Genomic DNA, 17,095 nt, shown 5'->3' with positions numbered 1-17,095 from the left:
TCTTTAAGCAGAAATAATGATATTTTACTTTTACAGACACGGTCATACATTGGCATCCGAGCTAATTTCTAATGACTTTCAATAGTAATTTAGTTTTCAATGTCTGTATATAGAACATGAAAGAAACTAGGGTCAGTGGCAGTGAGAATCCAATGTCAAGCTGCTGCTCAGCCATCACCCAGTGCTTTCCCCATGCAGGAGCCAGTCCCAGTTACTACGTGGGTATTAGCAAGACTTGGAGGAAATGAGACTTTGAATTTCTCAGGGACAGAGAGCCATCCTTTGCATTTGTGAACCCTCAGTGTACACAAAGCCTGGTCGAGAATAGGCACTCGACAAATGTTTACTGAGCTGGGCCAAGATCATATGGAGAAGAACAGAAGGACTGAAGACCAACTGTATTTTTTGACTGAAGTTTGCTTGCATGTGAAAGCAGATTCATTTATGTCTAAGGATGAGGATGGGGAAAGGAGGACTTTGATACTCTGGATGCTCTCAGGCTGAAAGGGGCAGAAAAAGGCAAGTATTAGCAGGAGCTTACCAGTCAGGGATGTTGATTTATAGATTCAAGGTGTAGTATGTGGGTGGTGAAGTCCCCATTTGCCGGACTAGATTCTGCCGGTGTGCCTGGAGCAGGGGCTCTATCCCGAGCCTGTACTCCTCCTCATCCCCCTCCACATTGGTTGCTGTCCTTTGTTTCTCCAAATCCCAGCGTGAAATGAAAATAGTGAATTTTACCTTGTATAAGTGCTTTCTTCCTATGGCCAACCAATGAAATTCTGCCTACAAATTAAGCCTGAGCTATTGTATACTGAGGTATATTATTTATGTTTCTGGTCCAGTGTTTCCTGGTAAATAACCACACAGGTGGTTTAACAGGTTAACTAGTTAGGTCAGGAGAATTGATGGTTGCAAAGTCAGGGAGGGAGAGGGTGGAGGACAGCATTCTAGTTAAGTTATGACAAATGGCAGTGACAAGTAAGTTGCAGGATAAAAATGCCATGAGAAGGAATTAAGCTTTGCAGTAAGCATGTGCTCATCTTGTAATATTGAAGAAAGAAGACCAAAATCTGTTTAAGTTTGCATTTCAAAGAGGAGGAACATAAGCTCTGTGCTGGGAGGCTGCCAGTTTCCTGGAATAGAATGTGTGGGGTGAGAAAAATGGATGATTAAGAGTTATTTTTTAGGGGTTTCCCTGGTGGCGCAGTGGTTAAGAATCTGCCTGCCAATGCAGGGAACATGGGTTCAAGCCCCGATCTTGGAATATCCCACATGCCACGGAGCAGCTAAGCCCATGTGCCGCAACTACTGAGCCTGTGCTCTAGAGCCTGCAAGCCACAACTACTGAGCCCATGTGCCACAACTACTGAAGCCTGCATGCCTAGAGCCTGTGCTCTGCAGCAAGAGAAGCCGTGACAATGAGAAGCCCGCGCACCGCAACGAAGAGTGGCCCCCGCTCGCTGCAACTAGAGAAAGCCCACAGGCAGAAATGAAGACCCAACGCAGCCAAAAATAAATAAATTAAATAAACAAAAATTTTAAAGAAAGAGTTATTTTTTAAATAAGGTCCTTGGAAGTTATTGATAGAGGGAAAATGTTGACTGGAGAAGGCTTGAAATGATTTGGGAAAAACATTGAATTACAACTTCAAAAATATAGAAATAAAGTTGCGAGTTTATTTTGCAACACCAGGAGTGCCAATGTCTTCATTTTTGTTCCGTATCCTGTATCACTCACAAAGATTTGGTTTCTACAGTTTTCTATTATTGTTTCTCAGGTGATGGAGGGACTTGCTTAATCTGTTGTGTCTGACACTTATCTCGTCTTTCTGTAATTTCTAATGCTTTCAGGGTGGGTTCTGCTGTGATCAAACTCTCCTTGTTACCCAGTTAATAAAAGTTTACAGAAGAAAAAAAATAGAAGGATTGGAAAATAAAGTTGGGGAAATTTCCCTGAGGGTAGGACAGAAAGAGATGAAAAGTTAGAAAATAAAATTTAGAGGAACAATTCAGGAGATGCAATAATTAGCTAACAGCTGTTCCAGAAAGACAGTGTAGAGAAAACTGAGGGGACAAATGATTAAATAGTCCAAGAATATGTCCTATAATTGAAAGATGTGAATTTCCAACTTGAAAGAGTTCACCAAGTGTCAAATATAATAAATAAACAAAGATCCTACCTGGACACACTATTATGCAATTTTGGAAAACTGGGGGAAAGGAGAAGATACTAAAATTTTCTAAGAGACATATAATAAAGAAACATAATGACATAGGATCTCTTGACAATGACACTAAAAGTCAGAAGACATAAAGATTTGCCTTCAGAATTCTGAGAGAAAAATTATCTCCATCTTGGAATTGTATACCTAGCAAACTATTCTCAAGAATGAGAGAGGCCTAAAGAAATTCTGTCATGTAAGTTTCTCAAAACTGCATTGAAGCAGATACCCATAAACCAGAAATGCTACTATTTGAGAAAAAAATAGAAGATTTGGCCTCTAGATCCTTTTGTATAGAAACACCTTTTCATACAGTTACTCTAAGTCTATTCTACATGTGCTCTTAGGAAATTGTTTCAATAAAAAGACTTTGAATTTAGTAGTGCAGTCATGCATGCAATTTTTGGCAATCATACACTCACTTAAAAAGGTAGATCCTTTAATTTTTTGATGCTATGTCCTGAAAGAGGAAAATACATAGGATCATAATTAGGTATAGTTCACCACATATTTATTAATATTAATTAATTATTAATTATTAATTATTTATGAATTAATGTAAGTTTCCTATCCTAAGATAATATCAGAATATTCTCATCAGGTTGTTTTAGGATCCCGCCTCATGTTTCCAACTAAGAGTTGGATCTATTAATATCTCTTACGCATGCAGAATCTCTCTGCAGTCAGATCACATACAGATATTAGTGGAGATAAAAAATTGCAAATTTGGTTGCTGTTCCCAAACACATTTTGAGATAAATTTACATATGCGTGTGTGCCATTATAAAATAAGCATTATGTCCATTTGTATTTGCTGAAAATTTCCAGATCAAGTGAGTAATCTCACCTGCCTATAAGAGCCGTCAAGTGAAATTAACTTAAACGAAATTTGAAACACAATTCCAATTTCTTTCACACTGTGTTCAATTAAATGTCCAATTAATTTAAATGGATAGACTGTAAATAAAGCAATGCACATGATTATCATCTAATTAGCACTGGCCAACATTATAATGTGCTCATTAGTAAGTTGTATGGTATCCTAAGGCTCATAATGAGTAATCAGGGTACGCGTGATTGGCATGTAGCTGTCTGGATGCAGCTACTCAACCCAATAAATCAGCGCTAAGACAAACTGTGCAGTAGAAAAAGGAAGAAGAATATATAGCCAGTCAGTGAGTTGGCAGTTCCTTCCTTCCTATAATTCAGGTACATTCCTACTCTCAGGTACAAAGAGATAGATGTGAGAAGACCAGAATAGCTGGAGATAGAAAGGGAGCTGTTCACTGAAGGTGACCCAGAGCTAGTGTCTACAGTTAAGAATGACTACAGAAAAGAAAGAAAATTGTGCTATCTTATTGGTTGAGAGTATATATTTCTGATATATCAAGTATGGAATCAAAGTAAGAGACGAGCAATGTTTTCATAAAATACCTTAGAGTTTGAAAATTCAATTAATCATTTAAATATACCCCATAGTAACATTCACAAAGCATTTCATAATTTAGAAAGCACCTTGCCTTCATAATTTTTGTGTGTTATTGTGAAACCATTTAGTAGGTTGCAGAGGAGGAAGGCAGCTGTAAGTTGCATTCGTTGTTATATACATAAGAAGTTGTAGGTTGACACCCAATCCTACACCCTTTCCCCTTGCTTTCCCCTTGAGATAGAGGGGCCTCTATCTCAGAGGTTAGAAAGTAAAATATTTACCTTCCCAGACTCCTTTGCAGCCAGGGTAAGCCATGTGACTGTTCTGGTCAATGAAATATAGACACAAGTCTCTATGGAGGCTTTCCCTTCTGGAACAAAGCCTGGGTTAAGAAAGACCGTTTGCATCCCCTTTCTTCTTTCCTGGATGCACAGCAGCCATGCTGTGGCTATTTGGATAGAAACCACACACTATGGATGGCAGAGCAGGAAGAGAGACAGAGCCTGATTCCTGGACATCCTTAGGCAGTTGTTGCAGCCTGGACTGCCCACCTCCAGCCAACCTGCTACACAAGAAAAAAACACCTCTCACTTGTATAAGCTACTGAAGTAGTTTGTCGTAGTTGTAGTTTTTGTTGTTAATTATGGATTAACACACTCAGTAGATACACTTAGATTTTTATTAATAAAAAATGTTGAAACATAAGTATAAAGACAATAACGCAATGTTGAAGTATTGATGTGTGCACAAATGACCTCAAAATATGACTTTTATATCCAGAAATATTCCAAAAACATTGAGTGAAAGAAGAAATTGCTCAGTCTTTTTACAAAAGTCACTGCTATGAGAAGGAGATGTCACTGGATGGATGTCCTTTGCAGCTCATTCTAGTGGTTTTTCAGGAACATTCCATATACCCTGCTTTATTACGCTTTAAGTGAATGAGGCCTTTACTTAGAAACTTAGTGTTTTGTGATTATGCTTTCTCATCCTCTCCCATTATACAATTGGTGTCAGACTGGGAATGATCTGGATTCCACTGGCAAGATATAGCTAGAGTCGAAAAGAAAGTGATTCAAGAAGAGGATGAATTTGAAAGGAGGGCAGGCAGGGGTTTAGAAGAGATGGGGAATAATGTCACCAGCTAATTTGTAGCTGGAGACAGTGTCAATCCAAACCTTCCAAGCCCACAGGCCAGAGATGTCCCTGGAGTCTACCCAGAGCCTGGAGCCCCTGGGGATCTACCCCAGGGAAAGGCCTGTATTGAACTTATCCTTGATTCTCTAGCACCTAAAGGCATTTAATAAGTGTTTGTCAGGTGGGTGGACAGAGGGGGTTAGAGAGAAAAAAGAGCAAAGACAGAAAGGGCCCTACTTGAGTCTGAGAAGATTTTAGAAGCTATGTGGAACTGAATCTCTAATTTAATTTAGCACGGTCATCCTCAAAAACCTTGGCATCATAAAATTTGGCGTTAGAATTTTTGTTGTATTCAAGAAGTACATTTCAACAGCCATAAAGAATTAAAAAGTAAATATTATCTTTATTTCTTTGAGAGATCCACAATTAGTCCACAACAAACTTACTAAAATGCTCTTTCAAAGTTCTAGCACTTTCCTCACATAGCAAGTTGGTTAAACCCTTCCTCCCACAGAGTGAATTTTCTTGTGCTTCCCTTCTTCTCACTCAGCCTGTTACTGTACATATCCCATTAGTATCTCTTCCAGCAAGAAGAATTTCTTCTTTAGGATGTTAAGGAAGGGGAAATGGAGCTGGTGATTTAGTTACAGGATTTCTTTTGGAAGATACTCGAGCAGGAAGTCTGTGAATACTTTCATATGAATAATTTTGCCCTCTAAGATTAGTTACATTATTTCATGTCTCCATGCACCTCCTTTCATAGCGATACAATTCAGATACTAATAGGAATAGGATGTTTTAAAGACTAAAATGTATTACATAAATCTAAAATTGTTTATTAAAGTAGCAAATTACAAAATGGAGTACATTTTAGAATTTACAGCCTTGTTCATTTGCATGTAAGTAAAATTTAATGTACTCTGGCTCTTCTTCCAGTTTTATTGAATGAGATCCTCAGAGTTGCAGAATGTCAGAGCTGGAAGGAACCTTTCATTCTAAGCCTATTTTAAGCCCCTCATTTTAGAAACTGGTCAACTGAATCCACTAACATTAAATGGACTCCCAGTATCCCAGTGGTTAGATGCAGAGACAGGTTAGAACCCAGTCTAAGGACTCCATCCCGGGTGCTTGCTGCCAAACTCCAAGAAGTCTTTTGTACATCTAATCTGTGAATTCTCTAGCACATCTGTCTGTGAATTCTCTAGCACCTGCCCCCTTGAGTTCTGACACCTTTTGGGATCCATATAGGGATGTGCGGCACTGTCTCTTGATTGGCCAGCATGAGCAGGGCACCAATACTCCAATGCTAAAAGGATAAGATGCACACAAAAATCTCACGAACTCGGACAGGAACGTTTACTTCCCCCTTGTTAAGTCAATACAATCTTCAAATAGAAAGACAGCAGGGCCTCTACAATTTCTTTCACTCAAAAAAATTATTAAAAGGTGGAGTTTGGAATGATTCTGTAGAAAAAGAGATCTCGAGGATCAGATGCTTTCAATGAAGAATTACTGAGTTTGAGGGCAAGGGTGGCATCTAAGAAAGGCAGTGACGGGTGAACTCAACGCCCACCTTTAGGAAACCCCTTTCATTAATGGCAGGGCGTGTGAGCAGGGATGACAATCTGGCCAGTACTGTTCCCAAGACTGAATTCAAGAAGTCAAGTCTTTGAACAGAAGTTGGGGCGTGATTGGCCCAACGGATATGGAAGGCAGTGGGGAGCTAGAGGAGGAGGAAGCTCTTCATCTTAATCAGCTCTGGGTTTCTTTCCCAGGCACATATGTGGACTGCTCCTCCTGCAGAGTGCCCAGATTGTCCCAGGGCAGTGGTTTCTGCTCTCGCTTGGGCCAGCACTGGAAATGGGCCAAGGTGGGTGAGAGCGATCGCCCCTGTCGGCAGCCCCTGGTCTGTGCCACAAATCCCGCTCGGCAGGACCACAGCGGCCACTCTTCTCATTACCTTCCCTGGGTCCCAGCAGCTTCTTCAGAACATAGTGTTTTGGGGGGGAAATATCACAGTTTTTGAGCAGAAGATAGATTCAGAAATCACCTGGCAAAATGTTCGAAGAAAAGATTCTAAGAAATTAAAAACCAAATAATTAATCAGCTTTGTGTTAACCTTTATAACCTCAACCTTTGAATTTCTTCCCTCCTTGAGTGCAATCACATCTGTGCTACCAAAAGAAACGAGATGTGATTTCTTCCAAGTCATTACTGTGATCTCCATCAAAGAGTAACAAAGACAGTAATTAGTACTCCACACCAAATCAGCCTCACATTTGACATAAATTGCATTTGTCCTCTGCAGAGCTAAAAGGAAGCATTTCTAATTCTTAGAATTTTCTCATGAGTTGCTGTCATTTGGCAGAAGTTTCTGGAGTATTGCTTCTCATAGACCTTTCTTGCTGTTAACTTTTTTTTTTTAAGAAAAACAAAATGAAGACTTAAAAAAATAAACAAGTACCACCACTTTACCTTCAGTGTGGAATCACCATCAGAAAGCATTAAAGGTAAGGGGAAGGAAAAATTAGGAACACCACCTTAGTTTCTTGGCAGCGTTGAGGTCCATTCTTCCAGAAAGCTGTTTGCAATTTCCGGAGAGGCTAGGACAGTCAGTCAACAAGGGCCAAATCCTCAGGTGCAACTAGATACCAGCGATCCTTTTTGAATAGATTTTGAATATCTTCAGAAGTACTGATATCCAGCATATGGGTATGAGACCCAGACAAGCAGGAAAACTTGGTCAGAAAGTCATCCAGCCCTGTGAATACTGGATAAAGTCCCAGTCAGTTTTGTGACCCTTCAAGGGTTTCTGGGGCACAGTGCAGGGAGAGGGAACTCAGACTCCCTGATTTGAGGTGACAGAGCTAAGAGTCCTGGGACACCAAGGCAGTTAGAGCTCACAGGACAGAGTAAGACAAGAGAGCTGCACAGAGAGAGACTCCCAGATCTGCAGAGGATTTCTCTCGAAAAAGCAGCAGAGTTTACTGTTAACTTTTTATGGTCACTTTAATCCTTCGAGCCCCAGAAATGTTTCGCGTCAGTTACCACACATGTTAAAATTTCTTTTTAAATGTGTGAAGATCACAATAGGATTTACTTATCACCATGAATGTTTTGAACCTGTTGACAGTAACTATTATTTTTTTCATCTGGAAAGTAACATCCATGGGCTAATCAAAAGATCTCCTGGTTGGAATAAACATACCTTGTCCATGTTCCGCCAACAAACCACTGATACCTCAGTTTCTCCATATAGAATAAAGCAGTTAATATCGATTCATGCTGTCTCACAGGAATGTGGTACAGGTGACAACATAAAAAAATTTTTTTTTCAGGGAAAGCACTTTGGGACTTGATCTGTGTTATCCAATTCAGTAGCCACAGACACATATGACTATTTAACTTTAAATTAACTAAAAGTAAATAAAAATTTTAAATGCAATTCCTCAGTTGCGTTAGCTGTGTTTCAAGAGTTTAATAGCCATATGTAGCTGTGGCTACCATACAGATACAGAACATTTCCATCATTGCAGAAAGTTCAATTGAAGTGCTGGAATATATAGTCTTCATATCTTTAAGAAATGACTCACATTTTAAAAACCACGTCTTTTGACTTTCTCTTATACCAAGTTTTTTTTGTATGTATATGTACCAGTTTGATCTTGAATTTATTTACAGTGTGTGAATAAATATAAAGCATTTAGAGATATAACTTTGAGTTTAAAGGGCACCTTATAATCATTTTTTAAATCACCCTTCTGTTGTACTGAAATAGGCATAGAGAAGGCACCAAATTAACCCGCTAAGGCAGATATCCATTCAAAAGGTTGTCAAAGGGAAGGGATTCCACACTCTTCTTGTTAATTTGCATATCTTTTCAAATGTATGTTTCTCAAGTCACTTGTCTAGATTTTCTCATCTTGAAAGCTCATGATATTGACATTTTTCTTCTGAATATGTAGATATGTGGACATTCTGAATATATGGTTATAGTTACAGTTAAGTCAAATAAGCTCAATTCCACTTACTTTTGGCAAATAAATTGGAAGCAGAAGAGTCTTTCCCATCATTATTAAAGGCAGGCATTTTCGCCAAGGCTGTGAGAAGCTCTTCTTCTTGCTGCCTAAGCGGTTTCTTTCTTTTTTTAAATTTATTTTATTATTTATTTATTTATTTATTTTTGGCTGCATTGGGTCTTCGTTGCTGCACTCGGGCTTTCTCTAGTCGCGGCGAGCGGGGGCTACTCTTCATTGCGGTGCGCATGCTTCTTGTTGCAGTGGCTTCTCTTGTTGCGCAGCACAGGCTCTAGGCACGCGAGCTTCAGTAGTTGTGGCACAGGGGCTCAGTTGTTGTGGCTCGCGTGCTCTAGAGCGCAGGCTCAGTAGTTGTGGCGCACGGGCTTTGTTGCTCTGTGGCATGTGGGATCTTCCCGGACCAGGGGTCGAACCCGTGACCCCTGCATTGGCAGGCGGATTCTTAACCAGTGCACTGCCAGGGAATTCCCTAGTTATCAACTTAAAGTCCAGAATTACTAGGTCCAATGAGGGGAAAAAAAATTTACTGAAAAATTTTTAGTATATTAATATTCCATCAATAATAATTTTCTGAAATAAAGCTGTGGATTTTCATCACAGTTCAGTACACACAGAACCCAGCTAATATATATAAGCATTTCATAGTTTTCCTGGGTTAGAGCATGACCTTGAGGAAGGCACTTGATTTCCCTGGTTTTGAAAGATTAGCTCCTAAAAATAAAGTATAAGGATGTCATAGTGAAGAGATAAACCTTTGGGGGGTAAATAATGTTCTAAGACGAACATCTTCAGCAGAATTTATTAAAATATTGGAAAGCACTACCATAAAACAGAGACCAGGAGTTAAGCAGAGATTCAAGTCCAGACAGTAACCTGGCCTGTTTCCTTTCCTGTGGATATGTAACCATAACTAGAGCTACTGCTGGCCCCATCAAGACCCTGCATGCATGGTCTAAGTCAAAGAGCATATGGTATTTTAATGTCATTTCTGAAAAAATAGCTGATTTACATGGCAAACATCATAGAACCTATGTAAAAGCATTCATTCTTACAGATTTTAACTTCTTGAAGAAACGAAACATAGTGTCATGGAAATACATGTCAGAAGATTGGGTTCTAATTCCTGTTCTGACGGTGGTGTGATAACGGTGAGTCCTTTCACCTCAATAAACCTCCATTTCCTTATCTGAACACTGAGGGGATCAGGTTTGATTGCCGTTAAAATGCCCACAGGAGCCAGAAGCAGCCTGACTTTAAGATGATAAAGTTATCTGATACTGGGGGTCCTGTAGGGTACTGAAAACTGTGATAGCCTGCAAAGAGCACGTCTCCTACTGGGGTCAGTCAGCAACAGTGGATTGTCTCCAGGTGGGAATGCAGGCCCTGTGTTACCATATTGTCAGATATTTTGGGAAAATACAGAAATTCAGGTTTTTGTGTCAAATATCCTGGTTTTAAATGTTGGCAACTAATCTAAAATAGGAAAAAAAAAAAAAAAAAGAAAGACCACCCCAAAGGCCAAACTAATCATACATGTGAATGGATTGCGTCCTATGGCTGCCATTTTGTGACCTCCAAATGGAAGCCTCCAGTCTCTCCCTGCCCTGTGGTCCTACCGGAGGATGGAGGAGGAGGGTCATCCTGGGGCCACACGGCACAAACCCTCCGCACAACTCTAATGAATCTTTTTTTCACTTGGTTTCATTAACATATGAATACAGTAGGGAATCAGGGCAACCACAGTCAGTGGGATGGACGCACTTTTACAGAAAGACAGCACGTAAAATAAATACTCCGTGTGAGTCGGGATCTTGATGAAATGGTAGAGCTGCAGTGTGGTCAACGAGGCCAGGGTGCAGAGCAGCCGGAAGCTCAGCCTATAGCCGTTTTCCCCTCGGCAGCTCCTAAGGAACATCTCCGAGTTGATTGCAAAGCCCAAGCCAAAGAGGACCCCAAGGTTTCTCACGAGTCCAGCAAAAGGCGTGGTGTCAATGTGGATCCAGTCAGGGTTGGCACACCACTTCTTGGCTATGGGCACGGACCACAGCAGGTCAATGTCAAGCAGTCTGAGAAGCAGGTAAAAGCCAAGTGCAAACAGGAAGAGGAAGAGGTTGGTCTTCAAGTATGTGCTCAGGCTGGCCGTTTGGATTCTTGGAGTGTGTTCAAAGGCCTCTGCCACAAGCATGCCTGGGGATTGGAAAGAGACACTGAAGATAACCGTGTGCCTTTGAGCCTCTCAGGAATTATTCCTCTCTGCATTAAAGAATTTAGCCATAGTTTTCAGTGATAAAGGGCTGTAGAAACCTAGGTTCTATCCATTTTCCAAAGCCTTTTTTTAAGGCAATAACTAAAACCACACTTGCCCCATGGTCTTTTCACCATCCACATTAGTGCAGGGGGATGGGTCAGGAGTCCAGGGCACTGAGTGACAACCACTTTATAGGCAGAGCACTGATCTAGGTGCTTGCAATTAATTTTTCAATTGCCACAGCCAATTAACGTAGACAGCCTTTAAAAGGTACATGGGACTGAACAGTGTAAACTCAGTCATGGTGAATGCTGCCTTGGAAATACAAAGCAGCTGCTGAATGAAGTCCACAGTCAGGTAATAATCACTGCAGATGTTTCAGAGAGAGTGGCATGGTGTGCAGGTTGGAAGGCCTTATTAAATCCCCCAAACCAAGACACAAGCACGCTGTCCTAAGTGGTGGTTTGGGAGTTGGACTCAGCTCTAGCCACATTTCAGAGAAGCCCATCTCACTAAGAGGTAATGGGTTTATCCTACTGAGTGAGAATGTGCCATTGTGTCCATGGAGAATTTGAAAGGTGTGAGGAACCACTTAAGCTCCCAGGGTAGTATTAAGTATCAGTGGCTTGATAGGATTACCTGAGATTGGGGAACATTAGCAGAGAGAGTCAACAAAAAACAAATGAAACTGAAGCGTTCAATGACACAACTAAAGGTAAGTGATCATATTTACCACCAATTACTCCAAGAATAACTTGATGAGGAAAATGTGTTGCTATGAATACTCTGGAGATGCAGACACTGATTTGAATCAACCAAAAAAGACTCCAAAGAAATGACCAGGTGAGTCTACGATGGAAGAATAGATACAAGCATAAAAGGCAAAGAAATTGTATCATTCGTAAAAATGGGGGGGGGGGAGGTGACACCAGATGATCTTTCTCAGAGGAATCTTCTAGCTGTGATATAATATCATGATTCTAGAGTTTTTTCTTCCAAAATTTTTTTCTATGTACTCCATAGGATTTGAAAAGCTTTAACAGATGTTTCTACATTCATCAATGCATTAAACTTAACCAGTGCTATATCCTGAGATTTTAATAAATGCTATAAAAGGAAGCCAACTTGGCATCCTGAAAATTATTTTAATGAAGTAGGGGAAATTCAAGTTTGGGGGAATTATTAATGTCCACAGCGATCAAGAGTGAATTATATATATTTTTTACTCCTTGTCACATGTGCTTCCTCTTTCCTCTCTCAGCCTCTCTTTGCTTGAAGAAAACTCACTGGAGAGGCAGCTGCCACGCTGATGAAAACACATGAGCATTCCATCAAGGGCAAGTTTTCACTGGGTTTAATTTCACAGACTCTCAAGAGTCCTGGCTCCTTGTTTTTTGACATGCAGAAAATAAGGAACAGAAAAGTGACCTATGGGTTATATGTCTTGGATTAGAAACAGCAGTGTGCAGAAAACTTATGAAAATATTTAAATCCAAGCAATGCTCATCATTTTAATAAAAAAAGAATTAGCAATAATGAGTTCTAGGAATCCTTGAGTGTTCTGAATGATTTGTTCCTGATAATTGGACCAAACTTTGATTACTGAAAAATTAAGGAATAGAGAGAAACAAGACTTTCAAAGAGAAAGTAAGCAGGAGTTATCCATATGGAAGAAGAATCAATAAGGGTGTGGTAATGTTTAGGTAAGGTGCAGGCACTCAATACATTTTGATGGATGAAGGAAATGTTGCAGTTATAAGAATCAAAGAGGAGTCAAGAGAATTTTTTTTTAGAAGAAACGAATGATTTTCCAGGTTTGGGAATTGGAGGAGAAAATGAACTACAGAGAAAAGGTGAGGCTTAGCTAGATTCCTACTTTGAAAAACTGTCTATGGATAGAAAATGCTAATTTCTTTTAATTACAACAACTCTCTATTGTTGTTGTTTGGGATAATGAATACCTTAAGGCATACTGGTCACAGTCTCATTAGGATAAACTTTAAAGATGCCCAAATTCCTTTGGTTACTTGTTTTGTATATTACCCAATATTACTCTAAAAAGTAGAATATGAGATGGATCTTGGAAATTTTTTATTATAAAGAACTTATATAATGGTGTATGTTTCAGTATTTTTTATGCAATTAACTGGCAAATCTTATCTCAGGTAGCCTAATAGTTTATGATTAAAGTGGTGCTCAGAATTGTTTTAATGATAAAGTATATCAGGAAAGAAAAGAAGGAAAAAGTCTAATTTCTACAAAAATTTTGAATAATCTTAAAGGTCTAGGCCTTTCGGAATGTTATGAATCTACTAACATTAAATCTACTAACATTTAAGTTTGTCTCTAGAATGTTTTTAATTTAAAAGGTTGCATAATCTTTAAAGCTAGAATATATTTTATTGATGTCAAAATCATTGGCTATTCAAAGAAGAAAGCATAATTATATGAAAGTAATGGATGCATTCAAGGGGAATGATGCTTCTCAAAATGTCCAGTTAATCTTAAAGCAAGGGAATGTGCACACAAAAATACATCATTATGTAATTTTAGATGACCTATTTGTGAGCTACCAAAGTGATTGTTGTATTATGGAAACCCAAAGGCACATTTAGAAAGTCATTAATCAATTAAACATATCCAACCCTATAATGTAATTGCTGTGAACTAATTAAGGTATTTTCTTAAAGCAAAATATTAATTTTCTATTCATTTTGCTATTTTGGATATGATAGAATTGAATAAGCACATTTCAATAACTAAAAATACACTAAGCTGAATTTTTCAAAAGACTTTCTGTGTTTGAAACTGTCATGTTCCAGGGCTACAGAGACTGGCGCAAAGCTGACCTGTGCAGAGTGGTGAATGACTTATCCATCCGACTGATGGTGTGGCCCAGGGCAGCTGTCACCATGACATACCAGACACATGATGAGCCCATTGCATGGCCAGATGGACTTCCTGCAACAAGAAAGTGGCAATCCATTTGAAAGGTGGTTAATAGAGTATCACTATCAGAAATGGACAATAGAATAGCACATTAGCCATGAAAATTACAAATAACTCAGAAGAAAAAAGCCACAGGGCACAGGCTCTATGTAATGTTTAGAAATAGGTAGAAATAAAGAAAACTGAGTCAAATTGAGCCTCAAAATACTATTTCAAATTTTTTCCCCAGGTTATTCAAGTTCATCAAAGTCCAGAAATCTAAATGTTCAAGGGTAACTAAGAACTCAGGCCGTTACATCAGAAAATCTGCCACATCCTTAGTCATTCTTCATATCTAATTGTTTTTAATTGATGAGAAAACTGAAGTACTTGGATTGGATCTTGAATCAGCTTATTTTCCTTGGGTTGAAAAGTCAAACATCTAAAGGCTATCATTGCTATGTCTGATTTACCAACTGACTGCTGGGTACCAACAGCTACCCCCATGCCTATCTTGTGGCTGGCCGCTGCAGAAGCAGTCTTTGTCATTGAAAGGATGAGGGAAGCTATAAAGGGGTATTAATCCTGGCAGAAGAAATCAGCTGACAGGTAGCCTTTCTATTCCCAGAATGTCTTTCCCATGTTGCTTGATCTTTTTTTAAAAATCACTTTACTTTGATGTCCTCCCTGAGTTTTTACCAAGAGGAGATTCATTCAGGTTAAACACCAGTCTCTTTTTGAAAAACACTAAGTTAAATAAAGACTAATCTATTTCTTATAGATCTGTTTCTTTCAAGTCTATTTCTTAAACAGGAATTTTCAGAGCTCAAGGAGTGAATGTAAAATGTAATATTTGTTTTTTGTTTTTTGTTTTTTTCAGAAAATGTCTCATAAGACAGAACACATGCTGGGAAGTTCTGGGGTAAACCAAAGCATCATTTCAATTGTCTGAAAGGCTATCCCTCCATCCATCCATCCATCCATTCATCCATCTATCCCACATTGCTTTCACAAAGATAAAATACACACCATCCCTGACATGATGGAATGCACAGTCTATTGGAGGAGCCAGATATTAAAGAATTAACTATAATATAGTTTGATAAGTACTATAACAGATGGATGTCTACTCTTATGAGAGCAAAAAATAAAGATATTCAGAAAACTTATTAGGAACTTACACATTGACTGTATTCAGGGTTAGTCTCAGGATGTCAAATGCCAAGAATTTTAGGCTATGTAACAAATTGTGGTGAGGTACAATATAACACAGTCTTAGAAATTAAAACAACGTGTAGTTTACCTTTATACATATAGTTTTAAAAACCTTTTTTAAAATCTTAAACTCAACTCCCATAGTAAAGATTTTACACTCATACAAAATCTTACTTATAATAAAAAAGAAAGTGGATCAAGAAGTCTACTTATATACTGTATACACAAGAGAAAAAAGAAATTTGAAAGAAATAATTATAAGTTTAGAGAGAATTTCTATAGGCAATAGTAGTACCAGGAAGTCCTTATCTTTCTTACGGAAACTGTGTCTATTGTCTCCTCATTCATGTGATTCTCAGAAGATCTATAATAACTTTGAAAGTTGCACAGCAGCAGATAAATCAACATTTCTAGGATTTTAATATAGTTTTTGGGGAATTTGTTCTAGCTAATTGTTTTTTGTTTGTTTCAGTATCAAACCACGACATTCTTCTAAAAAATGCCAACTATAAAATCATTTGGGGACTATTCTCTTAATTAACCCTTTTACAAATAAAAAAATGAAATTTTCTTACTCATAAAACTTTTGTCCTTTCATTAGCAATTTTTGTTTATGAACTTTTAGCATCCTCATGCATGACATTTTCTTTAGTACCCTTTATGATATCATACAGTTATTAGTTGATAATCATGTACCGTGGCTCTCTATTAGAATATCCTTAGTTAACCTACGGCTGCTATAATTGCTTACCTGGACCTGTTTCACACGTAGTGGGGAACTGTTCAAGGCATGGATTTGAGTGATTTGGGTAAATCTGAGTTTCTTGGACCCACCAGTAAGGCCGATGACCAAATAATATCCTGTATTTAAAGAAATATAAATATGCATATATATTTAAATATACAACTATTACTTAATTGGAGACTAACGATTCTCTCCTATAAAAATGAGTCAAGCAGAACATTGATGGGGAAAACTCGTGATTAAAAGACTTTGAAAGAACTTGCTTTCTGGCCTGTGTCTCAATACAGAGCATGACAGTCATTTGGAGTTTGGGCATCCTAGGTTCTAATAAAAACAGGGACTTTTTTCCTTGCAGGAGAAGTCCTTGGGTGCTTTGGATACTTAGACTGGAAATATCAAAGTGGTTCCTGGAATTATCAATCTGTTCATTATGGGGCTGCTCGTTTAACTCACTCCTTGGTTAATCACATCATATATGTAACAGGCTTTTGGAATTTTCTTCTAAGTCAGATAAAGTATACATTTCTATGCCTTTATGTAAGTTCTATTTAGGAATAGGTGTTTCAAGTTAACTGGTATGTTTGAAAGATTTTCCAAGTAAAACTATACACATCTGAAATGTGATCATTAAGACCAAGCTACAAATTTAAGAATAAGCTTTAGGAAAAATGAAACAAAACAGAAGGCTTACCATTTAAAAATAAGATTGAACCAATCCCCAACGACTGCTACCCATATCATCTTGGTCCCAACTGCCTGATTAAGTTGAAACCAAAGTGGAAAATAAATAGAAAAGATATTCCGGGGATCTCCAACATTGGACATAAAATTTAGAAAACTGTAGTAAGCTCGGTAGTCCTTCTGCAAATGCTGAATAATGAGCACTCCGTTCCTATGAAGGAAATCCATCTTGAAAGAGAGGCAATTCTAAACATAGAGCGAGTGGAGCCGAAGTGCTCTGAGTCCCACCGTTTTTATATGGTACCTTCGTGGCGTGTCCAGCCATTACTGCGACATGTGATACTGACCATCTGTGGAGAGGGCATGTCTGCCCTCCTCTACTGAAAAGCTCACCTGTTTATGATTTTACCTGGTGCCAGAGAGGTGAAGTACATGCTGATCTGTGACAAGTAGA

The 17,095-nt window shown here is 38.6% G+C and overlaps 1 protein-coding gene across 2 annotated transcripts; it reads right to left on the bottom strand.

Moving 5' to 3' along the window:
* Positions 1–10,499: 10,499 nt before the first annotated feature.
* Positions 10,500–16,869, bottom strand: G6PC2 (glucose-6-phosphatase catalytic subunit 2). Of its 2 annotated transcripts, XM_061201392.1 has the most exons (5): positions 16,652–16,869; positions 15,967–16,076; positions 13,922–14,033; positions 11,806–11,921; positions 10,500–11,011 (listed from the first exon to the last, which is right to left on the bottom strand). In XM_061201392.1, the coding sequence occupies exons 1-5, from the start codon at positions 16,867–16,869 to the stop codon at positions 10,500–10,502; spliced, it is 1,068 nt and encodes a 355-aa protein (XP_061057375.1). The 2 variants fall into 2 exon arrangements, with proteins under 2 accessions (XP_061057375.1, XP_061057384.1); XM_061201401.1 differs by lacking the exon at positions 11,806–11,921 and having other exon boundaries at positions 10,987–11,011.
* Positions 16,870–17,095: the final 226 nt, after the last annotated feature.

The sequence above is a fragment of the Eubalaena glacialis genome, chromosome 1, assembly GCF_028564815.1.
Source record: "Eubalaena glacialis isolate mEubGla1 chromosome 1, mEubGla1.1.hap2.+ XY, whole genome shotgun sequence".
In the NCBI taxonomy this organism is placed as follows: Eukaryota; Metazoa; Chordata; class Mammalia; order Artiodactyla; family Balaenidae; genus Eubalaena; species Eubalaena glacialis.
Note: the sequence above shows the minus strand (reverse complement) of the source record. Positions and strands in the feature narration are given on the sequence as shown.